The sequence below is a fragment of the Protomyctophum parallelum genome (genome assembly GCF_964188405.1).
Source record: "Protomyctophum parallelum genome assembly, chromosome: 13".
Lineage (NCBI taxonomy): Eukaryota > Metazoa > Chordata > Actinopteri > Myctophiformes > Myctophidae > Protomyctophum > Protomyctophum parallelum.
The window spans coordinates 24829108-24855755 of record NC_139708.1 but is presented as its reverse complement, the minus strand read 5'-3'; the positions used below and the strand labels follow the sequence as shown (position 1 = coordinate 24855755).

Genomic DNA, 26648 nt, shown 5'->3' with positions numbered 1-26648 from the left:
CATGAGGTGTTGTTTATGTTATGCTATTGGTATTGGTTGCTATTTATTTATATTTTAAAGTACTTTTGTTTTGTTACGACGGCCTACTGTGCAGTGCTGATTCTTTTCCATGACACTGTTAGCTGAGACATGTATTTAAATGACATAGTGTAGGTCTGTAGGATGTGACACAGACAAATGAATGTACGGAGAGAGAGAGAGAGAGAGAGAGAGAGAGAGAGAGAGAGAGAGAGAGAGAGAGAGGGGGGGGGGGGAGGGTGGGGGTAGAGTGTGTGAGAGAGGGAGGGAGATGCGTGTGTAATACTTGCAGGCCCAGGAAGTGTGTGGCATTCTAAAATTGTGCAATGTTTGGAATGATATCACAGTGCTTAATGGGCAATTGCACTGCGTCACAAACCAGCATACGACAGAGCAATATCATTAATTCATTCATTCATTCACTCATTCATTCATTCATTCATGCATGCATGCATTCATTCATTCATAGCTTCCGTTGCCCGAGAATGTATGACGGAACGGAAGCATTTGAAAATTGTGAGAGGCAACAGTCTGTTTGATCAACAAGGCGTCAGAGCCTTTGCTGCTAGGGCTCCACTGCTGTGGAACCAACTACCTCTGGAACTCAGACAGACCACTTCAGTGTCCACTTTAAAACAACTTAATGAGTTTGAATGAACAGTCCCAGTTTCTGCTTTTTATCTTGTCTCTATATTATTATGTTTTGTATTTTGTATTTGACTAATTTCCATTGTTGATTTTAATTGCCTGTTTGTGTATTGTGAAGCACTTTGTAAACTTGTTTTTGAAAAGTGCTATACAAATAAAGTTATTATTATTATTATTAAAAACATAAAATGAAAATAGTGTCACCCACCATAGCACATATCGATCAGCTATCAGGTTCTATGTATTATTATTATTTATAGCGACTGTGCATGATTCAGGTAGATTTCATAATGCACTTTTAAACGTTTTCTACCCATTTTTCATGAAGAAAGTTTTTATAGTTTTTATTTATTTATTGGATATTTATTTTTGTAACTTTTAATCAAATATAGCTCACTGCATGTTAAATACTGGAAAATGTGTGGGCACATATTGTTTATATGTAATTTAAATCATGCATTTGGTCGTTTGTCATGGGGGAAAAGAACACTTTTGTATGTTGTTCATGTCTGTATTTGTCTCGTTTCAGAGAACGTTTTGTGTAGGCAAAAGTCTTACAATTAATAAAAAGATGAACTATGAAACAAATGCACAATTTTAATGATCCATGGTTATGATTAAACATTATGAGAGTAATATCATAGTGAGACGCATGATCTTGGGAGGTTTCCTTTTGGCGTCGCACTGTTGGGCAGAGTTATTATAGGTATTTTGATATCACATTTTCATTTAGTTTTGGTCATATAGTCTTTTGAATTAAAATTCCATTTAGTTTTAGTCAAATCTTTTGTCACCTGAAATGTTTTAGTCTAGTTATATGTAACCGGTGGTGTTTTTAGTGTTTTTGACACCAATTGATTGTAGTTCATTGTGTCATTGAATTCAAGTGTGCATGTGTAGAAATTTGGTGAGCAACTCTGACTCTGCAGCCATTCAATACATCTAGGTGTGTTTTTTAAAAGCAGGAAGTTGGCAATCAGGAAACCGATTTGTCATGGGTGAGTAGAGCACAACCAGGATGTGTGGTTTTAATTCAGAAAAACCTGTATGTTGTTTGAGGTCTCACTGACTGATTTAGCACAATTACGTGCATTACACATCACACGTGAAATGTTTTCTTCTCTTTTTTTCATGAACTGCAGGACGTGATCTAGTATATTTTAGTGGGAGTGTGGGACAGCACAGCATGTCTCACAGAGGTAGGGTATGGGCTACTACTCAGTAGCCATAATATCTCAGTCAAAACAGTTCAGAACCATTCTTTTGCAGAAGGGTTCCAGACAGTGGTGAAAAGCAACTACGTACATTTACTTAGGGATGTTATCTATCACCTTATCTCCCTTAGAGATAGGGTAAGAAGTTCAGTCACACGAGACAGACTCTGAGTAGAACCGCTGCTCCTTCGCCTGAAAAGGAGCCAGCTTAAGTGGTTCGGGCATCTGGTTAGGATGCCTCTCGGGCATCTCCCTAGGGAGGTCCTCAACACACGTCCCACTGGGAGGAGACCCCGGGGCAGACCAAGGCGCAGTTGGAGGAAACACATCGACTCACTGGCCTTGGAACATCTCAGAATCCCCCAGGAGGAAGTCACTAATGTTGCTCTGGAGAGGGAAGTCTGGAACACTCTGGTGGAGATGTTGCCCCCGCGACCCAACTACGGATAAGCGGTTGAAGATGGATGGATGGATGTTAATAGTTGATGAGTTAATAACTAATCAAATTAATCAAAACATCTGCTTTTGCATGTGATGTGACAGAGACAGCTAGTGCACTTTTAATTTAATTGAATTAAAGATGCCATTGCCTTTTCCATTCTTTCTGTAGATCAGCAAAGTGTAGATTTGTATGTTAGACATTGAAGGAAATTAATTAAGATTCTCCAATTGTTATTTTTTAAACACAACTAATCAACTAACCGGTTAATCAATTGATAAGCTTATCAAAACGTATCAATTAACTATTAATGCATTAATCAATAATTCCCATCCCTGTTTTTAGGTATTTGTTCTTTGCTTGAGTAAGTAAACATTTCTGTAGTTTCACACTACATTTCAGAGGCAAATATTGTACTTTTACTCCACTACAATTATTTGACAACTTCAGTTACTAGTAGTTACTTTTTTAGATTTGGATTATTTCAGCCCTATATACATGTCGGCCATTTTCAAGATATTTGTTAATACATTTGAAAACTTGAAATGGAACATTTCTATATAATCAATGAGTATACTTTTGGTACTTTAAATCGTTTAAATGCAACTGCAGCAAAGTGCATAGGCTATGAACCAGAGCTAGGTGGAGACTGCAGACAGCCACTGAGGATTTGCCTTGTTGGTATTGGTCGTCGTGGGAATGTTGATCCTTCCCTATCGCCGTCCGTCCACCGGCCAGGCAGGCTTCTCGGCCCTCCCCGCATCTTGAATCGCTGCTTCGTTCCCGCTAGAGCAGCTCTGACCCACGCGCTCTAATCTTAACTCCTTCCCCACCCACCCTGAGTCCTCTTCTGTTTTGGATCAACTCAACATGTCGGATTACAACGCGGCACCGCCGCCCTCCGGCCCCGGTGGTGGAGCTCCTCCGGGCGGCCAGGCAAACGGCGGCATCAAGAAAGACGCCTTCGCGGACGCGGTCCAGCGGGCCCGGCAGGTGAGTTGCAGCGGGAGTGGAGCAGAAAGAGAGAGAGAGAGAGAGAGAGAGAGAGAGGAGGAGAAAGGAACACAGCTAACCGGGTTAGCTTACACTGGCTAATAGCTATATGAGCTATATAGCGGTAGGCTTAGGCTATATTATCGTGTGCAATGCATACCAGATGCCTCAGCCTACATGCATTGATACATAAACAAGCCGTGGTGTTAAAACAACGTGCCACGTGTCTGAATATTTCGCCAATCCGCTCGTTGGGGAATGTAAATACCGTTGAAGACTACTTGAGCTACTAGCCCTCCTTTGCTCTGCTCCATAGCTCTAATGCGACCAGAGCTAGCCCTCTTCCTACTTTTGCCATAATAATAGCTAACGCCGTTGCTGCAGCAACTTGCTGCCGGCAACCATAATAACATCCGATCCTCTCATATGAAGACAAAAGTGGAGTTGTTGTTTTGCTGTTCTGTGCCAGCCTGTGTGTGATGATTGATGACACAAGACATAACCACGTTCAATGTTGTGCACGATTCACAAAACAGGCCTCAGGAGTCAGGACATAGCTCTGAGTTAACCGTATTGGAGTTGGATTTTGGTCTAGATAGCCTGCTATTTATGATGATGACTATAATAGTGCTGAAGTCTTTTTCAGCCCAAGGGGCCCCTAGCTGAGAGAGACATGATCTGCTGGATACACAGGGGTCTCTACTTGCCTCCCCTCCCCTCCCTTTATCCTTCAGCACCAAATAGCTCAGAAAGTAGCTCTGATCTTGTAGATCATCTATTTTCAATGTTTTTTTTTCCCTATACATTTTGTCATGCCCGGCCCCGGACACTAGGGTTCATGTGATTAAGTGGCTTACATGCCCCCGTGATGTGCCCTATTGTAGATTGCAGCGAAGATCGGGGGCGATGGTCCTCCCATGAACAACAGCAACACGTCTGACGTCTTTCCATTTCCTGCACAGAAACGTCAGCTGGAGGATTCAGGTAGCAGTTCAAGTCGTATTTAACGATACCTTGCTTTTAAGTGAAAAGTGAACACACACACACACACACACAGACACAGCACAGACACATTTAAAAACAACGCTATATGGTTGAATTTCATTTATGCAGTGTTCACACACCTGCTACAGCAACAATATGTTTTATTTGCTGCTGTTGTGACAGATCAACCAGATAGCAAGAAGATGGCCTCACAGAGTGACATGGATTCGGCCACATCACTGTGTAAGTGTTTTTTACTAGTGCTGTTAAGCTCTTTTTTTAAACTCATTCATTTGTTTAGAACTCGCACAGTTATTATTTAGTGCAAGACGAGCATGCACTGTATGTGTGTCATATCAATGCTTTTGTCCCCTTCACCCTGTGCATCTCTCCTACACTAACTGTGTCACATTCTCATCTCTCACACTATCTGTAATCTGAACTCTCTCTTTCTTCTCCTCTAGTCATCTCTTTTGTCTTTCTCACATTGCATGTTTTTCTTTCCAATCCCAGCCATCGGAGCCCAGCTTGCTGCTCTTGCGCAGCAGAGGTGAGGCCTAAATGCTTTTCAATCAACGGTACAGTCCATTTGAATTGTCCGCAGATAAAGTCACCTGTATTGGAGGTTTAACATTAGATGGTTACTTGCCTGACTGTCTTATCTGGATGATGTGAGCGGTCAGTGCGAGTGCGACACACTTTTCATTTTCTTTCTCTCATCTTCACAGTGCCAGGTCCTCCTCCAGCACAGAGGACTTCAGTGTTCCGGATAGCATGGTGGGACTTGGTGAGTAGATATAGCTCTTCTACCTCTGTTCATGTTTTGGAAATATCAGCTCCCCTGACTGCACAAAACCTCCTGAGCAGACCACTCACTGATTTTAATCCCTCTTTTCTTCCTCCAGTCATCGGCCGTGGAGGGGAACAGATTAATAAGATACAACAGGACTCGGGCTGCAAGGTTCAGATAGCCCCAGGTACTTGGATGTGTCCTTAGATCTTATGCTTATATCCAGGTAATGGTTTGCTTCTAGGGTCCCTGGAACAAAATAGTTTGAGATGGGGGGGGGGGGGGGGGTCTGTGGACAAATACATATAATTGTGGGGTCCTTGACATGAAAAGGTTCGAGCACCACTTATATAACAACATAAGTTTAGCAGAAAACTGTTGGGATTTAAAAGACATTTGTAGAATAATAAAACATGTGTCAAACATATATGGCGCTCTAGCTGATAGAAAATGTAGTTAGACATTCACCTGTGTGTTATGTCTCCAGACAGCGGAGGACTTCCAGAGAGGATTGTTACTCTCACAGGGTCCCATGACTGCATACAGTGAGTATAAGTACATACAAATGGGCTGTTCAAGTTAAAAATAGACATTTTTAAAGCAATGTTGAACTTTGTTAGAATTGCATAGCTACCAACAAAGTCCAAATAGTGTAGATTGTCTCTACATTCAAGCATCTGTCCTGCAAGAACAAGAAACCAGAAGTTGTGATTCTTTTCCTTCTCATTGTATTGCAAAGCACGTATCAAAATCAGTCTGCATGTATGGAATGGCAACAGACAATTTGACCACTGTGTATACAAAACTAGTCCATATATAATTTGGGGAAAGGTTGATCATTTCTACTGCATGGAAAATCCTACGGGCTGGAGCGCCACCTGTCAGCAGGGAGTGTTGGTGTGAGTAGTAGGACAGAGGCTCTATGTCCTCCCGGTGGAGGCTCCTCACTGGCAGGTGAGTCAGTAGGATACAAGATACAGTGTCAACGACTAAATTGGGCAAATCAAGGACTATAGGAAAGAATTTTGGTACCAGGACTAACATGCGCGATCACAGAAGCAACAGATAAGCATTATTAGCTGAACAGATAAACATGATGAGCTGTATTAAAGGAGAATTCCATGCTAGAAGGCTTTCTTACCTTTATTTGTACGTCCCCACCAAAGAGGTCCAGGACCAGGTGTTATTTTGTGTAAAAGTGCATTATTGGCTATTTCCCCTAATATAAGCCCTCAATGGGGGTTGGGTTTTTGTGCTAATTTGCTTATTTCCATCAAAATAAGTAGTAAAGTGTGTCGCTTGGGATACTATTTACATTATGAAGAGACTATATTTATATTTATTTGATTTTTGAGCGATGGAAATAAGCGAATTAGCACAACACCCCATAGCCCCATTCAATCCAATTCAGTGAGGTCTTATGGTAGGGGAAATAGCCAATAATGCGCTTTTGCACAAAATAACACCTGGACCTCTTTGGTGGGGACGTAACAACTACAAATAAAGGTAAGAATGGAATTCTCCTTTAAGGCTTCTATCATGGCCGGGTAGCTAGCTATCCATGTCGATTTAAATATTACTCCATCATACATTAGTGTGGCTGTGGCATTCATTGTCCCATATCAACGTGGCACAGTCAAATCAAATCGTCTCTTTGCTCCTCCGTGACCAGGAAGGCCAAGATGCTATTGGAAGAGATAGTGTCGCGGGGGCGTGGCGGGCCGGGGAACGACTCTTTCCACGAGTCGTCCAACGGGCAGAATGGAACGGTTCTTGAGATCATGATTCCTGCAGGCAAGGCTGGCCTCGTCATCGGCAAGGGAGGCGAGACCATCAAACAGCTACAGGTAGCGTGTAATGTTAACCACTTAGCCCTGCAGCTTTGTCTGACAAATAGACCATGTACAAGTTCACAACACATCACAATGGCCTTTCTTTTTACATTTTTAAATGTACTATTGACCATTTGTTACATTCCCCCTGTAATGACATGCCCAAAATAGGGACACCAGGATGTAAGTGGTTAAATAGGAAATATAAGTATTCAGGCTTGAGGTGTATGTGTGACGGACAGCGACAATGCAAGTTCTTGCTACTGGAACACCAGTGATTTTAGAAGTGCTGCTGAACACTATGTATGGTTGCTATGATGATGCCTGCAGGAGCGCGCTGGCGTGAAGATGATCCTGATCCAGGATGCGTCTCAGGGACCAAACATGGACAAGCCCCTCCGCATCATCGGAGACCCGTATAAAGTCCAGGTAAAGTGATCCATCTAAACAAATTAGCATCCACCTCACCTTTAACCCATTTAGACCCGAGGCCCATTGTTAGAAATATCTTCAGAAATCCTAACAGTTTTCTGAAAAAAAATCATGTTGCCATAGAGGGTATGCGCGTGCATAATGTGAGTGGCATATTGAGTAATTTAATGCAATCAGATAGGACTTGTCTGTTTGGATGTATGTGCTGTCAAGGCCAGAAAGTAGTTTTTTTGCCACTCAGTAGGGGTTCCCGCATAACTTCCAGGTGTGATGATGATGTCACGTACATACCCTCTATCAGTGGTGCTCAAACCATTTCATGTCAAGGACCCCTAAAATATGCTTTTGGCCACCGACCCCCATCTCAAAATAAGCTTCTCCCAGGGACCAGAAGCAAAGTTGGAGTTAAGAATGTTCTTATTCAAATATTTGCACATAATGTTCATGATTTTTTCAAAAATAGCTATTCAAAATATATCATAGCGTGTCACTTTGTACCACACTGTAAATCTGCTAAAGTGTAACTATAAAATAATACTCAAATCTAAAAGGACAGAAGTTTCAAGTGTGCACGTTTGTGTGTGTGTGTGTGTGTGTGTGTGTGTGTGTGTGTGTGTGTGTGTGTGCGTGCGTGGTCTTTTCAGCAAGCCCAGGAGATGGTGCAGGAGATTCTGAGGGAGAGGGAGCACGGAAACTATGGCGACAGGAACGACTACGGCTCCCGCATGGGTGGCGGAGGTGGTGGCGGAGGAGGAGGAGGAGGAGGAGGCGGAGGCGGCATCGAGGTAAGTGTGGGAGACTGGGAGAGGCGCTATTTCAGATCGGGACGTCTGTGAACTTGTGAAGTGAACCGAGCCTCCTGTCTGTTCTCAGATCCCCGTGCCTCGGCACTCTGTGGGCGTGGTGATCGGCCGCAGTGGGGAGATGATCAAGAAAATCCAAAACGACGCCGGAGTTCGGATACAGTTCAAACCAGGTTGGGGGGGGGGGAGATGTGCGCCGCTTACTGTTATCCCGAAATACTTAACTGTGCCTCCGCTAATTAATTCTCCATGCCGTTTCGGGTGAGTCTGAATCTTTAAAACTCTCTCTCTCTCACACACACAGATGATGGCACAAGCGCAGATAAGATGGCCCACGTCAGTGGACCTCCTGACCGCTGTGAGCATGCCGCCCAGATCATCAACGAGCTGCTGCAGAGCATTAGGGTCAGGGAGGACGGACAAGGGGTATGCAATGCATGCACCGCAACATGCACTTAAAACATAACTACTCGCATGTGTGCCTCACAGGCGCAGCCCACTGTGCATTCACAATGCTAAAGTGATCCCACTGACCTCAATATGTTAGAAAGAGCATCCTTAAGTTATGGATCGCTAAATTATGTTTTCTTATTCTTCCTACGTCCAGCTTTTAGTGTATGTGCTAACACAAACTTGAACCCAATAAATTCCATTTAAAAATGAATTAAACTGCATGCAACTTGAGGCCATTGTGCACTTTACAAAGCTTATGGGATATTGATCTCCACACTGTCTGCATCAGTTGAACATGGTAAAGCACTGAGTAGCGGAAATATTCTCTGAGCTTAACGGAGCCTAGAGTACAAAACCGTGAATGCTACACATTCATCACGTAGAGGGCATGGCACAACGCCACGGCTAAGGGTGTCTTAATCTCTTTCCCTAGGGACCCCAGGGTCCACCAGGGATGCCCCCGGGCGGCGGCGGCCGGGGCAGGGGCCAGGGCGGCTGGGGGCCCCCTGGCGGCGGCGGGGAGATGACTTTCTCCATCCCCGCGCACAAATGCGGTCTGGTGATCGGCCGCGGGGGAGAGAACGTCAAGGCCATCAACCAGGAGACGGGGGCGTTCGTGGAGATCTCCCGGCAGCCGCCGCCCGACGGCGACCCCAACTTCAAGATGTTCATCATCCGGGGGGCACCGCAGCAGATAGACCACGCCAAGCAGCTGATCGAGGAGAAGATCGAGGTACGTACGTCGTACACCCTGCCCCCCCGGTGTACGGTTACGGAACACGTGGGGTCGTCCAGTGGCTCTCAACCTTTTCAGCCAACAATGTTTAACTAGTTTCTTATTTCTTTTTTGGTATTAAAATGTCTTAAAAGTCCTTGATGTACGGTGACGCAAATACGATTCAGCAGCATCTGTTTGTATACAGACTGTACACGTGCATGCAGTGTTTTATGTGGCTGTGCTGTGTGTTCCAGGGCCCTCTGTGTCCTGTGGGTCCTGGCCCAGGTGGCCCCGGCGGCCCAGGTCCAATGGGCCCCTACAACCCTAACCCCTACAACCCAGGACCCCAAGGACCCCAACAGTGAGTAGCTGCTGCACAGATAGTAGTGCAAGTTGTGACTAATATATCAACCAATTTAGATCTGCTGACCAGTCTTCTATATATCCTAACTTATGTTGCTCAGTGTGGTGCTCAAACTGTTTCATGTGAAGGGCCCCCAAAAAGGTCGTAAATCAAAATGTCGTCTTCTTCTCGTCTCCAGTGGAGGTCCTCCAGGGCCTCAGCAGTACCCTTCTCAGGGCTGGAGCAACAACAGCTACCAGCAGTGGCCGTCCCAGGGACCCCAAGACCCCGGTGAGTCCCCATGTCACCTCTCTGACCTGCCCCTGCTGCTTGTCGAGCTCCAGAACATCAGAACATTGCTTTATGTAGTCATTATTGGTCGTATTTAGCACCATGGGGTACCTCTCTTCATCACTGCACATCACTGTACTTTGACTTAACCCTTAGCCTTCTATTGACGGATTTCATTAATTAATCCAAACCTTCCGTTGGTTGGGCTTGATTAGAGCTTAATTTGACTTTATATGACGTTATAAAAAAATATGATGATCGCTTAGCATCCCGGACATCTGATAGTGCTGCACAGGGTGAAACTACTGCCGGATGTTTTGGATTGTTAAACCGGAAGTGATCTCGCCAGAGTCCCTCTATTGGGTCAAAATCAACATAATGGTGACGTTACCGCCACCCTCAGGACTGAGTGTCTAATACTATAGGATCGCCCTGTCAGAATGAGATATAGTGTGCATATCACGGATGTTTCTATTGGCATTAAAATTATGAATTAAGAATATGAATACATGTCACTGAAAAGCTGCTATTGGGAGGGGCAGTCCAAGGGTATTTAGGTTATATATATTCCTTTCAGTCATTAGAGATAAGGTATGATGATAATTCAGTCTAAATCTGAGACTGGCGGAGCACTCATGGGACTGCTGTGAGTGATGAAATGGCTGGGCCATTACTAACCCTGCCTGTTTCCCTCCGGTCTCCAAGCCCGGTCTCCAGGAAACTAGCAGCCTCACCCTCAGCCTATGAGGTCCTCCTCACCCCCTGCATCTTTTTCTAGGCAAGGCGGCAGCTGCTGCTGACCCCAACGCAGCCTGGGCAGCGTACTACGGCCAGTGTTACCAACAGCCGTCGGGGGGCATGCCGGCCCAGCACCCTGCAAACCCGGCCGGAGGGGCACCCGCCCCGGCTGACCACCACGCCCAACCTGCCCAGACCCCGGGGGGCCAGCAGGATTACACCAAGGCTTGGGAGGAGTACTACAAGAAGATGGGTGAGACTTATTTTTCTGTTACTTTACCACTGGGGATAGGTTTTTGCTGATGGTGATTGCTATGGCCCCGCCAAAGCATTGCTGTCATATTACAATGATGTTGCACAATGAAATATAGCAGTTCTAGTTCGTTTTTATTTTCAGAGTCAATGATATGTTGTGGGGCGCCTGGTGGCCTAGTGGTCCAGGCGCATGCCACATAAGAGATTATAGGCTCTGGCCTGACAGCGATTTGCACGTTTGAGTCCCGTTCATGATGACCTTTGCTTTATGTCTCTCCCCTTCTCTCTCCCTCTTTCCTGTCAATCTTCACTTGAAACTATCAATAAATGCAGAAAAGCCAAAAACAAATTTAAAGAATAATAATGATAAATAAAACCTGTGCAGTGAGCTGTTACAATACAGTTGTACAGAGTATGTCTATAAAGACGGCGGTGAAGACCATAGAGCCATAGTGAAACAGCATAAACACGCAGCATAGACCTTTTTTATTGGCATTTCACTGAATGTACTGATCACATTACTGCCGAAAGGAAAAGACGAAGACTCTTAACTAAACGCTGCACGATCTCCATGGAGACCATAGTTAGTAGCAATAGATTGGATGATCTATGGCAGTGGTTCCCAAACTTTTTCATGTCAAGTACCCCCAAATAGAAACTAATTATCCCGCAGACCCCCATTTGAAAAGACAGGCCATGCAGGGACCCCCTAAGAGTAGACTTTTACGGCTCTAGCAGTGATTCTCAACCAGTTTAATTAACCCCCAGTTTGACATGCATTAGTCTACGGACCCCCATTTAATGGCATTTCTATCTCTGGGACCCCAATTTATATTGTAAAATCAATGTTAATTTTACTCTGAGAGTGTACAGATGGTTCCGTTTGTACACTCTCAGAGTTACAGACCCATTTGGTTCCAAACTATCATTTAGCTCTGTACCCCCTGGACCTCCCTCAACCCTCCCTCCACCGTGTGTGTGTGTGTGTGTGTGTGTGTGTGTGTGTGTGTGTGTGTGTGTGTGTGTGTGTGTGTGTGTGTGTGTGTGTGTGTGTGTGTGTGTGTGTGTGTGTGTGTGTGTGTGTGTGTGTGTGTGTGTGTGTGTGTGTGTGTGTGTGTGTGTGTGTGTGTGTGTGTGTGTGTCCTCTCCAGGTCAGGCAGGGGCCCAGGTCCAGGCCTCGGCCCCCACGCCAGCAGCTGGAGGCCCCGGGGCCGGAGCAGCAGCAGGCGGTGGAGGAGCTGCAGCCTCAGCGGGAGGCCAGCCAGACTACAGCGCAGCCTGGGCTGAGTACTACAGGCAGCAGGCTGCCTACTATGGACCCACAGGACAGGCCTCTGGACAGCCAGCCGCTGGCCAGCAAGGACAGGTTGGTACTAGCTAGGCTGCTCCTATTCTTAATGTAGGCCCGGCTTTAACGTGTTACTTTTCTTTCTGTATTGAGAGCTCTAGCAAGAATGTTGATGATTATTGTTTTTTTATTTTTTATGCTGTAAGTTGATGTGCTATTTTTGGACAAAGTGCTGTGCAAATGTTCCCATTCGTTATCTGTCTTAACACATTAAAACCAGGAAAGCATCTGGTATTTCAGATGTTTGCGTTGGCTATTCAGGCCTCAGGTCTTCATGGGTTTAAGTGTCCCGCTATAATAATTAAATGAGACCATCCTAAGTTCTAACTACCATCTTGCTTCTCAGCCCCAGTGAGAAGCTACGGTGAAAGGGGCTCCAGACTCTAAAGGGAACAAGAGGAAGAAGGGCTTCATGTTACAACCACCAACACTCTCCGCTAGCAGAACCGACGCCATATTGTTCCCCCAGGATGGCTGGAGAAGACGCGGCCGCTGATTGGCTGAGACGGGAGATAGGGCGAGTGCTCCTCTTCTTTTTTCTTTTTTTTTTTCTTTTCATGTGATGAACAATTCCGTCCGCTGCAGCTTGCCGACTCAGGCGGCGCGCTCATTATCGCGCACGGCCATCAGCCGCTTTGCCGCAGGCACTCGCTCACCTAGCAGCTCGCTCAGGAGCCTCACGGCCGCACTGCCTCTGTCAGCATGGCTGCCTGGTTGTGGATCGACGAGGTAACAAAAACAAGCGCTCCTCTTCTTCCGCAACCATGTAGCTACCACCAGGACGTTGGGTTTTGTCTACTTTTGTTGTTTGTTTTTTTTGTTTTAAGGTTTAGCGTTCTTTGTCATAATGTGGAGAGACCTGGGCGTGAGACTATGCCTCGCCTTCATCCATCACCTAGTAGTGGACACTGTTAATAAAAATGTGAACCGTTACAAAACAAAGACACTGACGCATCGCTGCTGAGACGTCTGGCATGCAGTTTAGCTGCTATTTTCTTATTTTAATCGTGACACTCACTCATACGTAGCTGAAATCTCAAATGACACGGGTGCTCTTGTAGAGCGGTTTTGAATGAGGGTAAGGAGTCACACTTTTTTATGACTGTTCTTTATTTTCTTTTTCTTTTAAACAAAACGAGTTGGAAATCCACACCTATTTTGACATTAGTGTGCCGAATTATGAACTATCCACAGCCCACCTCAGATCCAGAGCGAGTTAACTGAAATTGTGCCATCACTGCCATGCCATCTTATGAGGTGAGCATGAGTGAGAACCAATTATATACGGTTGAAAATGGGTGACGTGAAAAAATGTCAAATCACCATAGTCACAATTCGAGTCTTCCTATGTGTTGGTTTGGTCATTGGATATTGTTGGTTTTGACTCGGTAATGTAACAATGTTATGTATCATCAGGTAGGATTATTGTATTTTGAAAAAACATTTAAAATTGAATAAACATAAAGTTAAAAAAAAAATGATTATTGTATTTTGAATGGCAGCTTTGAGCCTGCCTATGGCGGCACAGTTAGATCATTGTGAATAATTGACCACCAGCAGCAATACTCTGTTGAATTAAAAAGGGCAAACATCAATTCATTTTCAAATGTGTCCTTTTCACTTCCATGAACAGGACATGGCACAGTTTCACTACTTTACCACTAGGTGTCACTATTAGACTCTGATTAGCCTAACCAAGCATGGTATTCAGTGTCTGGTTTCAGGTACAGTCCCTTCTAGCTCTGATTCATAGCTCTGTGTTTCATTTAGAGCTATGTTACTGTCAACTTCCGGAACTCACATGAATGCAGACCAGCCTCTCCCCTTTAGCGTAAATAAAAATAATGTTTTTGCTACTCAGAGTGCGTCCACTAAGGAAAGTAGACACAACCCGCCTTTGTTTTGGTGAGTAGCGAAAACGTTATTTTTATTTACGCTAAAGTGGAGAGGCTGGTCTGCATTCATGCGAGCGGCGGAAGTTGAGAGTAACATAACTCTAAATGCAACGCATTAGAGGTATGGATCAGAGCTAAATCCCATCCACTGGGGGAAGAATAGCTCCTGTGGACTGCAGATTAAAACATGTAAAGCTGGCTCCCTCCAGTTATTATTCTGTGCCATTTTGTTCAGCCTTTTCATAATTTTAAGTTCTGAATATACCAGTATATTATGTGTTGTTTTAACTGGCTGACATGAGTGGACTCTTAAGCAGCAGACATTTTGACACATCATAGATGGGTGTTTTCATTAATGTGTGTTTTGTATTAATAATCTAAATCAGCAAAGTATCTAAAGCTGTCTCATAATAGGAGTGATACAATTAATTGAAAATGGTAAAATAAAAGTACCTAATGGATTTCACTACAGTACTTGAGGAAATGTGCTTAGTTACATTCTTACTTTCTTATTGCAACTTATTGCCCCCTTCCACTCATTTTGTTCTGTATATCATGATGGTCATCATTATTGCTGGCATCTTATCCAATTGACTTGGAACTTTGAACATAGATTCTGTGGTGGTAAGGGGACTGCGCCCATAAGTCCGACCTCCCGTTAGATCGAGCTACGTGGCTGGTTAAGGGCCGATTCATACTCTTATTTTACAGCTGTTTTGGCACTGTAGTGCCGAAATGATTTCTGCTCGTCAGAAATTTTCAGTAGCTCCGAAGAGCCGACTTTAGGACGGTACCCGCCCCCCCGAACCTCAAATGACGTCAAATTGTAGGCTCTACAGCGCCGAAACGACTTTTATTCGGCTCTAAAATAGGAGTATGAATCGGCCCTAAGAGTAGACTGAGGTTTGGGTAGCGATCTGCATGGCCGGTTAAGACTGAGGCATGGCCGGTTAAGACTGAGGTTTGGGTAGCGATCAGCATGGCCGGTTAAGACTGAGGTTTGGGTAGCGATCTGCATGGCCGGTTAAGACTGAGGTTTGGGTAGCGATCTGCATGGCCGGTTAAGACTGAGGTTTGGGTAGCGATCTGCATGGCCGGTTAAGACTGAGGTTTGGGTAGCGATCTGCATGGCCGGTTAAGACTGAGGTTTGGGTAGCGATCTGCATGGCCGGTTAAGACTGAGGTTTGGGTAGCGATCTGCATGGCCGGTTAAGACTGAGGTTTGGGTAGCGATCTGCATGGCCGGTTAAGACTGAGGTTTGGGTAGCGATCTGCATGGCCGGTTAAGACTGAGGTTGGGGTTAGTGATCTACATGGCCGGTTAAGACGGAGACAACTTTAGTTTTTTTCAACCACTGTTCATGTTTTAGGTTGTTATTAGAGAAAGTAAAAGAGGAGTGATTTAATTATTTTTCATTTTCTGCTTTCTTTTGTTGTAGGGATTTTAGCTGTTTTTGACAGGGGGGCGGGGGCATTCGAACATGCGGCTAAATATGTAAGTTTTATAGCGTTTATTTTTTTATTTTCTATAGTCCTACTAGACGCCAAGAAATTATATTTGACCACAAAAGATCACGGGATCTACTGAATGTTTCACACTGACATATTGAGCCTATATGACACACAGTGTGGCTTCATCCCCAGTAGACTACCTTCACATTCAGTAGATCCTGTGATCTTTTGTGGCCAGATGTAATTTCTTGGGGTCTACGGTCTAGTAGGACTATAGTAAAAAAATAAATCGCCATAATATTTTGTAAATAAAGACGTATTTAGCCATATGTGCGAATGCCCCCGCCACCCTGTCAAAAACAGCTAAAATCACTAAAACAAAAGAAAGCAGCAAATGGAAAAAGAAATGAACAATCATCTTTTACTTTCTCTAATAACAACCTAAAACATGAACCTTGGTTGGAAAAAAAACTAAAGGTGTCCTTTAAGGTTTGGGATAGTGTTATTTCGGAATTATGGGAGGTCGGAATATGGGAGGCAGGCAACACTCAAGGTAAAGTGAGAAAATACAGCTGAGGCAAATAAAGATTTTATTAAAATACTGGAGACAAAAGACGAGAGGCAGAACAAAACAGCATCTGTGTTTAGACTGAAACAGAAGGCTTTTCTTTACTGTGGCGAATGGAATCCATAGAAATCGAGAGATGTGGTCATATTTCAACATATTTCACTCAACCGCACACGTCTCTCACACCGAAATAAGTAAGTAGAACATTAGCAGGACCTCCAATCCAAACATTATGATCAAGTCAAAGAAAAGTGCTAAAGATCAGTACTGAGAATGACAAGTAGGCATACTGTGGAGGGGGAAAACACAAAGTGAACATGTTTGTGCACCGCATTTGTGTGTCTGTGTACTGTAGACCGTGTGTGTGTGCGCGCGCGTGTCACTGTGCGTGTGTGTAGGGGGGGGGGGGATATGTCTCCATGGCCTTTTGAGGCAAATTCTCAGCAGAGGGAGCTAATCTCGCTCTTGCTGCAGCCCCACTTGCAGCAGGCGTTGGACAGGCCCACCACCACGTCGCGGCCCTTGCGGTCAGCCTTGCGCAGCGCTTCCAGGATCTCGTCAGAGATGATGGAGCGGGTGCGCCTGCTGAACACCCCTTCCTGGGCATTGCTCGAAGCGCTGTGGAAGCCAAGATCACTGGTCACCCCCTCCATGCCTGCGGCAGAGTCCTCAGTCCAGCCCTCGGATGACTCGTCTTCAGGGGCATGGCTCAAGGTGAACGGGTCTCCTGAAACACAGTAAAGATTGGAGTTGGTAAGTTTCAACATCTACTTAGTTTTTCTAATGTTTTAATAGCATTGGAGTCAAACTAAACTGCTGCACTAGGCTACAATTCTTTTTGCCATTCTAAACGGTTTCAATACTCAACACCTGCCCCTTATGGGACTCCAAAATATTGCTAATTCTGTACTACAATCTTCAATCTCCAGTTGAGAGAATTAATTTGAAAAGGTATTGCAAAGCTCTGCATCAGAGACTGGAAGAGGTGGGGGCTGAGGCATCTAGGTCAAAGGCCCATTATTGCCTGGTTCCCAAAAACCTTTAACTGGCATCCCTATAGGGTATGTCATAGTGCAATTAAATAAAAGATCACAACAGTATGATCTGAGATGGTGTGAGCTTGTAGATCCGCTTTTTTTGCTATTGTACAATGACCTAGTCAAATTCAAGTTAGTTGGCATTGTTCCAACAAATGTTTTTTTTAGTACACACTGTCTGCCACTCCCACTAAGCAGTGAGCACATACAGAAACACTCCTTGCTTTATATCACCCATGCCTGATGTTTTAGTTGAGGGACAATTGCATAATTCTTTACAAAATACAACTCTTATATTAAATCTTTATCTTAGGGACAGAATCATTCCTCCTTTACAAGTTGTAATCTAACCAGCCCTACCATGCCAGAAATGAATGAACATTATCCATTATACTTCTAAATGAATGTAATAGTTAAATTTACCTGTTATTGTTTATAATCAAGATTTTGCTGTGTATGCTTGTCTATGCAAGATATGGAATTACAACCACAAATTAATAGAAATGTAGAACTGTACAGAACTGCAGGAGATGGACAAATATGTTATACTTGATTCATCCAAATGTGTCTGTTTGCATTTAACCTATTTGTAGAGAAGAAATAATCCCGCACACACCTCAGACCTTCATCAGGCATGCATGCCTGATGAAGGTCTGACGACCGAAACGTTGCTCAGCACTGAACAGCCACTGACAGGAGCAGTGGCAGCTGCTCCTGTCAGCTGCCACTGCTCAGCTCCTGGGAAATAAACCACTTGAACACAGAGAAAACAGGCAAACTCCACACAGAAAGGGCCAAGGCCCTAGTTGGGTTTGAACCGAACCCATGATATTGTTGCTGTGAGGCAACCTATAGATAAACCAAGGAACACATGAAGTAATAGCTTTAAAGACCTCTCCTCTAATCAATATGCAATAGTCTAGAATAACTGAATACTAAGAAAGTCATTGAGTTAAAAAAGAAAAGTCACTTGAAGTTAACCTGTACTTACTGGCTGTGATTATAACATTCATCAGTAATATAACATTCAACTATCATGGGATACACACAAACACTGATGGTCAGTCATAAGCTAAGGTTCCATTGGTCTCTGTCTCTCACCTGAACTTCCAAGGGACCGTTTCCACCGCGATCCTCCGCAAGTGAATATGACCGCCCGGATGAATTCACGACCACAGAGCTTCACACCATATGTTGGGCCATCCATGGCGTGCACTGAAGCCACCAGAAGGCAGACAGCTAGTACCGTGGCTTTCCACATAGTGAACCAAGGAGATGAAGTAAGAGTGATGTTTGAAATGAGAGCAGATCCTCAGCGCTGTTGTGATGGGGTTGTTAATTCTCTCTGACGATTTCCCTCGGCTGTGTTTCTGTTTCTTTGCAAGAGGTTTGACTTTACAGGTGACCCAGGTTTGGTTTATAAAGGAGCTTGGAGCCCTGCAAAAGGCGACGTGCAACGTGCGTACATAGTTCTCCCCCACCCACCCCTGCACCTCCCAAAGGGAGTCATTGATTGGAGGGAGTGATAGTACCAGAGACCTTTATGGAGACAAAACCTGGACCAAAAGGTGGCATAATTAATGAGTACAGCTGATGTCAGTGGCCCCTGTAATCTGATTGCATTTCACATGCCTTTTCTATTTTTCATCCCCTTTTCAAGGCAAATATCCCTCACACAAATATCCCTCATACTTTGACGTAGCACACTTAAATCTATTCATGCAAAACGTACAAACAAAGAGTGAATATGAGAAGCAGTATACTGTTGTGATGAAGTTTGTCCAAAAGGGCATCTGAACCTTGCTATGTAGCATTCATTCATTAATAATTATGGCCGCTGTTTATGCTATTATTCACACATTTTCTGTCAGCATAAGGCATATGCAATTCACAATCACAACCAGCTGACAAGCTTTCAAGTGAGTGCTAAAGGTAAGAGCAGTGACCAAAAAGTGTTCTCACTGTGAAACAACTAGAAAAGATGGGCTAACTGGGATACTTGCTGTATAACTGTTTTTTTGTTTTGTTTAATACCACCATCTTTTTAAGCATCAAGACACTGTTTCATTTGTTTGGAAATGGACAGACAGGGTTCAATTATTTAAATTTATACAGTACTGTACCCTATTAATACAGTACAATACGGTGCAGTATTTTGATACTGTACAACTAGTTACATCTAGTACATCTGCGGGGGTTGTCTCCCTATTCGTCCATTGAAGAATTTAGACCCTGGTGTTGGGTATGGGTACCTGCTGGTTCACACACAGACTGGTGTTACGGTACCTTGCAGACTGGTGCGTTTTGTGGATTTATTGCAGCGTTTCTCTGCCGTTTAAAAATAAAAAAATAACGCACCCAGTCTGTAAGTACCGTAACAGTTGCAATTACCTCGATGATGATAAATGGTAAATGGTGCATTTATATAGAGTGTATGCATGTGACATCATCATCATACCCGGAAGTTATGCGGGAATGCCTATTGAGTGACAAAACAAATACTTTCTAGTTTATGGCCTTGACAGCCCATACATCCAAACAGAAAAGTCCTATTTGATTGAATTAAATTACTTTAAACATTAAATTCACTTTCTCACTCAATTTGCCACTCGATCTGCCATTCACTTTATGCATGCTCATACCCTCTATAGCGCCTTTATCCAAGGTGCTTTACATAGATTGTGCATTACCGTACATTCACCCATTCACACACACATTCACACACCGATGCAAGGCACCAACTTGCACATCGGGAGCAATTAGGGGTCCAGAGTCTTGCTCATGGACACTTCGACACTAACTCTGGGGTAACCCGGGAACTGGGATTGATTGATTGAAATATTTATTAACAGTTTGCAGAATTACAGTACATTTCAAGCACAAACTCAATACAGGACAAGACTGTTAACTGTGAGTGGACGACCCAATTAAGCATTACACTTGTTTACAAGAGGGTCCACCTTGTTCAATTCATCAAACCTTGCGGTTTCCATCCGGTCACTCTACCCCTGAGCCACTTACTGTTATAACATGTGGGTCGGTATACTATAGTAAATGTATATGTATATAGTTATTCATACATTCATTTTAATAGTTAAATTGTTTCTTGCAATTAGATGACACAATTGACCCCATTTAACCGGAAGCACCCAGACGAGCTCTCATCCCTCCCATTATGTCCACAGAACCCGGAGGTGGGTGACAGGGGACTGAGACAAAGCCAGTGACATTTTCAAAATGAGATAGCATGGAAGTCCTATTATGGTCGAGGCAAAAGCCCACGGCACTATCTGTGCATGCACGTATAGTCAAAGGTCGTTCGTTTAGGGATGACAATGGGGGGGGGGGGGAACAGTGAGTGAATTCGTAATTAATGTATTGATAACAACAACATGGCATTTTTGGTGACGCTGTTAACACAGTGATTCACACGCCGTCAGAGTGGTGGCCAGGAGGGGTCAAGCTTGAGAGCAATAGCAGAACACTATTATTGATTATATACCTTTTTTTAAAACAAATATTATGTGTATGGTTCAAGGGCATCTATTGTCACATACATAGACAATACAGCTGGTAGCAACATAGGCAGTGGACTTCTTATACTTTTAAAGCTTCCTCAACCGTAGATAACCATAAAATAAAGATAATAGGAACATTTTAAGAATAAAAATAACAATGCAACAAGCCTTCAATAATCATGCAATATCATATATTATACAGTATGTACTCATTGTACTGTATATCTATGTAGCACATTGTACAATTTTGACCATGTACGTAAACGTGTCACGCCATCAGCAATTCCCTTTCTTCCAAACTGGCCTGCAGGGCTCAGTTAGCAACCCTTACAAAACACTCATGTGGCTGCTAACTGAGAGACAGCTCTACAAAGCTATATATACCTTCTCCTTGCACAGCCACGTTCTAATGGACTGTATAAATGTTTGTCTACCCATGCCAGCAAGGAGGAATGAGATACTAAATAAGTAATACCGATCTTCTACTACAACTACGTTGCAATACGTGTGATGAGCTTAATATGTATCTTTCCCTTGTCATATTGGCTTTGATGATACTGTGCATGCTTCATCCGTCAATGACATGCATGACACATGGAGGGCAATACCTTCTCTATCAATAAAACATCTCCATTGTAACTATCAAATCATAGCCTGTACAATTTCAACAACCACTGGCTTGAGCCAATCACTGTCTGTGGAAGAGCAGCTGCCTTTACTTTAAAAAAAGGGAAAAAAAACTATTGGTGTGATGGACAAGCATTTCCCACAAATGGGAACGGGATCCTTTGTACTCCCAGATGTGGCGGTCCACTGCTTCCCAACTTCAGGTCCTGGGACCACCAAGGGACCACATAATTAATGGACCCCACCACGGGCCTGCCTGTATCTCTGACCGTGTGAACACAATGCAACCAAATTGACCCCTATAACGGCCCACCTGGTACCGGTGTGTACACTTTCAGGGTTAAATAAGTCCAGTCAGGGTAGATTGGCTTGATTGATAGATCGAATACTTTAACAGTATGCAGGGGGGGGGGGAAGCACAGGAAAGTACAGTTCAATACGATTTTAAACCTGAGAAAGCCTATTTCTTGTTTCCATTGGGGTCCTTCATATTCAATTCATCCGATAATTGGTAATTGGTTGATTATTGAAAAATAAATTCACAAAAGAATGACATCAAACTAGAAAACGTGCCCTTCTGGGCACAGGTCTCCACCAGGAGGACAGGAGAGTGTGTGATGTTTGGCAAAATGTTTAGGAGTAATTTTAACATGTTTGTGTGTGTGTGTGTGTGTGTGTGTGTGTGTGTGAGACGCAACTTGGCCTGTTGTAGCGCCACCATGAGGCTGATTTGAAAACTGTCAAGTGGCATTTCTTCTTCATAATAAGCCATTAAAGTTTTGAATGCAGGACTTGAGTATTGATTTGCTACACTGTGGTATTTCTGAAAGTAAAAGAAAACATCTGTAAGTTTCTCTGTATATTTATTCATCTTTTTCACTGTATGGTTTCACCATACTGTATGTGTGTGGGTGATTCATTCATGCCTTGTTTAGCCTAGTGTATAATCTGTATTATAACATTAGATCATCAAAAAGAGCTGATCTACAAGCATCTATATTATATTAGGGGTGGGACGATATTCGATACGATATTGATACCTAGGGTGCCGATTTGATCTATATTGCGTTTCGAAGTTACTTTGCTTTTATTATAGGCCTATACTTTGCGATTCCATTTTTATATTGTGGCATTAAAAATTGCGCTATATCCATGAATCACTTCTTTTTTTGCCCACAGCTAATTTATATGGCACCTTTTTTACCCAAAAGCTTTACACCGTCCGACGGCCAATGGAATCGACGGAGATTAAGGCACCAATCTGCTCAAGAGAGCAAATGAATCCATTCTGGGCGGGAACCCCTGTTGGTGTTTTAAGGATTATGTTATAGTATAGCTATTGAAAAATAGCAGATCTACAAGCTTGTAGGTCTGCTATTTTTGAAAAATCGTGAAAATGTGCCTCAAATCTTTGAATATTATTCTATCAGAACTAACATTTTTAACTCAAATCTTTGTTTCTGGGGGGGTCCCTGGAACAACATATTTCCAGATGTGGGTCGGCGGTCAATTTCATATATTGTTGGGGGTCCTTGGCATGAGAATGTGTGAGAACGAAAACATGGGGTTTTTCTCAGAAAACTGTCATGATTTAGAAGACATTTGTAGAATCGTTCCCAGGTCAAAATGGGTTAAACGAGGGTTAAGTGTCTGGCTCAATTAAGGATCACCTCGACAGTGGGGGAGTCCCACAGGGATGGAACTGTGAACCTTACCGTTTCCCAGGCGACCACTCTACCTCCTAGAGCCTCTGCCATGCATGCTTGTCCCTCACTATCAACTGAACACATTCCCTGTGAAGTTCCCTTTGAAACCTTTCCTTTGCTGTCAAAATGGCTGACCTGACATCAATAATAATAACAAAAAAGAAGAAAAAAAATAAAGAAGTTGATTCACACTGAAGACAATGATGTATTTTTTCCCCTTCTCAGGTTGCAGCATTTATATTTGGTGCTTTGGTGATTTAATTATTGCTTAAAATAGTCCATGGGCTCAGACCAGGATTTTCACTAGTGAGGGACATTCAAGGTGGCAAATGTTTTATTTTATTTAAAAGGTCTATATCCATAGATAATATTTCAACATGATAGCAGTTCCCAAGTGATAGCTTAGTTGCTGTTATCAGCCTTCAAAGACACCAACTATGGATTCACAGAATGAAAAATCGCCTAACAGTTTTTTGAACAAAACATGCCATATATGGAGCGTGTCTTGAGTGTGTATAGGGTTTCATTAGGTCAGATCAACATAATGGAATGTCAGAACGGGTCATCTCCATATATGGAGATCTAAGGGTGGCAGCGGGGGCAGTGTCTTTACAGGGTTTGGTGAGGTCTGGCCATAATATGGAGCGTATCTTGAGTGTACAGGGTTTGATGAGGTCAGATCAACATATGGAATGTCAGAACAGGTCAGCTCCATATGTGGAGGTCTAATGGTGGTAGTATATGCCTTGTTGTGGTAGGGACATTATACTATATGTGTCTATTTCCAGGCTCCATCATCAAGCCAGTTACAGTTATTAAAATCGAGTGACAGACATAATCATAACACCAGAATTGCAAGCCTCTGTCATTTATCACTCCCTGCTCCAAAAACGAACCTCCTTAAACAAACAGTTATGTATCGATCAATATAATTTTGGAACATGTTACCACCTCACATTAATATAACACAACCTAAATTATCTTTCAAATATGCTTTTTAAGGAACACTTGCTACAGCTGACCACATGACCATAATGTTATTCTCATTATGTTGCAATTAATTTTATAGAATAAATTGTTATGTATTTTCATGAATTTACCTTTGTTGAATGTATTTGTAATTACCGTATGTATTTTTTGTATGTATTTTATATGGACCCCAGGAAGACTAGCTGTCGCCACGGCGTCAGCTAATGGGGATCCATTCAATAAACAATAAACAATAAACTATCTTCTATCTGTGTTGGGTCCAAGCTTATCGGTATTCCAGTGATCATGCAGTAGGCCTACATCCGTTGTGTCTGCTTCAAGTGTTTGCCATTCATAAGGTAGAGCTGCAATCAAATCACAGTAGGCCTACAAGTACAGTAGGTCTACAGTGAAAAGTATTTTTGGTGAGATGCGAAAATACTTTTCGCTGTGCTGTGCTGTGCTGTGCTGTGCTGTGCTGTGCTGTACTGTACTGTACTGTACTGTACATTGACAATACATTGAATCTCATCTCATCTCAAATGCAAAGCACGAAGACCTAGCTGTCAAAGGCTTCTCAAATGCCAGTATTGAGTTATATGCTGACCAGACAGGGATATCCGGGTGTGGTACAGTGGTGGAGGTAGGACTGCTGTTTCCTCAGATCTTTCAGAGGGCAACTGGTCATTTCAATAAGTAGTGACTGCCCTAAGCCCTCACGGACATCTTTCTAGGAACCCCAAGAGGGTGACATCTGTCTGACATCGGTCATCTGTTGACATTTTTGTCTAATAAAATAGGCCTGTTCTGTTCTTTAGCTACATATAAATGTCTATTTGTATGTCTCTAAATGTTTTGATGAATTGAACAATGTAAAAAACAATGAACAAATTGTAAACAAGTGTAATGCTTAATTGGGTCGTCCACTCACAGTTAACAGTCTTTGTATTGAGTTTGTGCTTAAAATGTAGGCCTACTGTAAATTCTACAAACTGTTAATAAATATTTCAATCAATCAATCAAAAAAAGCCTATTCATTTAATCAAACTGCATTAACTATAACAGAGATACTACTAACCAAGCTATCCATGTCAACATGCTCTATAGGAGTCTCAATAACAGGTATAAGTAACGTTTAATGTTTAGTAATGTTTAATGTAGCAGAAGAGGCCATTCATTGAACAGAGTTTTGCACAATGTTAACATCCCAGATCGATTGAAATATGAATCTACTGTGCTGTGCTACACCATGATATATTAAGAGTATACAATAACATTCCATTGTGAATAAAAACGTATTAACCACAGTGTAATGCTAAAGGTTCCATCACAGGGCTGTCTGCTTCATGTAATAAATATAATTAAAAGTGTTGTTGGTGACAGTTGGGTCACGTGGTGTTGCGTGCTACTATAACCTACGTCACTCATAGTAAAGTCAGCTGTTCGCGAGGCGGCATTTCATGAATGGAAGGAGAGAGGGGTTAGTTACTACTATGCTGTGATTCACTGTGGTAATGTTCTCTAACTTTAATAAAACATAACAAAAGCAGCACCCTGGCCTGGAGCAGTGGTTCTCATGCAGACAACGACTAAAGCAAGCGAGTCTGACAGCTAAAACGTTTCCCCGCTTTAGCCTCTCGGCGTCATACGATATAGACGCCATACAACTTGTGTATTGTGAATCAATGGATGGAGTGCTATCCTTACTTTCATGCAAAGCACCAACTTCAGTGTTTACGGACTGACCTACAATAACAATAGGCCTATAGCCTACAATAGCACAGTGAGTCACAGACTGGGGGGTCCGGGGAACATGCAGTACCTACCTGTCAGTTGCTGGGGTCCGGGGACCCCCAGTAGGCCTATCTACCTGTCAGTTGCTGGGGTCCGGGGACCCCCAGTGTAGGCCTACCTACCTGTCAGTTGCTGGGGTCCGGGGACCCCCGTTAGGCTACTGGCTGGGGGTCCCAGAGATAGAAATGCCACTATAAATGGGGGTCCGCAGTCTAATGCATGTCAAACTAGCCCTAACCATAACCTCACAAAAACAAGTAGTCCGTGTTGTAGGAAAATTACCAACGGGGTTTGAACAGGCAAAGTTACGACGTTAGGACTCCAAGTCCGATGACTACTCCACTAGACCACCGGGATGCTGCCTATTTAGAGATCAGGCTCTGTGTGTATTTAAGCGTGACGTCAGCCACTTCCGGGGTTCTATTCAAGGAAGTTCCACGTCATCTATTTTCTTTATCGTGGACACTTTACAGTTACATTAATAATTCTACTCGAGTTGGAAGCATTAAGACCCATTGTAACCCTCAATGGCTTCCTTTCTGACTAATAACGTTATTGTAAAAAAATAAAAATAAAAGATTCACGCGTTCATATGTAGCTATTTTGTATTTACAGTGAGACGCGGATGGGACCCGGATGTAACGTAGAAGGACTACAATATGACTACAAGACATTCGCGGTTAAATCTCGCGGGCGTGGCCTCACCCTTTGACCCCGGAAGGAAGTGACGGACGGAACCCTCAAATACGGAAGAGATGCGTGGAGGTGAGTTTGGTCAGTGTT

The 26648-nt window shown here is 43.3% G+C and overlaps 2 protein-coding genes across 2 annotated transcripts; one reads left to right on the top strand and one right to left on the bottom strand.

The window, feature by feature from the left end:
• The first annotated feature begins 3018 nt into the window (after window positions 1-3018).
• On the top strand, window positions 3019-13898 carry LOC310869203 (far upstream element-binding protein 2-like). The gene is made up of 18 exons (XM_083779819.1): window positions 3019-3312; window positions 4197-4296; window positions 4480-4539; window positions 4810-4846; window positions 5025-5083; window positions 5202-5273; window positions 5574-5631; window positions 6759-6933; window positions 7249-7347; window positions 7995-8135; window positions 8224-8326; window positions 8458-8579; window positions 9040-9339; window positions 9579-9685; window positions 9867-9958; window positions 10737-10949; window positions 12103-12317; window positions 12646-13898. Exons 1-18 carry the CDS (start codon window positions 3190-3192, stop codon window positions 12652-12654), a joined length of 2085 nt encoding a protein of 694 aa, XP_083635945.1. The 5' UTR covers window positions 3019-3189; the 3' UTR covers window positions 12655-13898.
• Window positions 13899-16654: 2756 nt separating this feature from the next.
• On the bottom strand, window positions 16655-18512 carry rln3a (relaxin 3a; the record flags this gene model as incomplete). Its single annotated transcript, XM_083779630.1, has 2 exons — window positions 16655-16941; window positions 18353-18512. 2 exons carry the CDS (start codon window positions 18510-18512, stop codon window positions 16655-16657), a joined length of 447 nt encoding a protein of 148 aa, XP_083635756.1.
• Between the last annotated feature and the right edge of the window lie 8136 nt (window positions 18513-26648).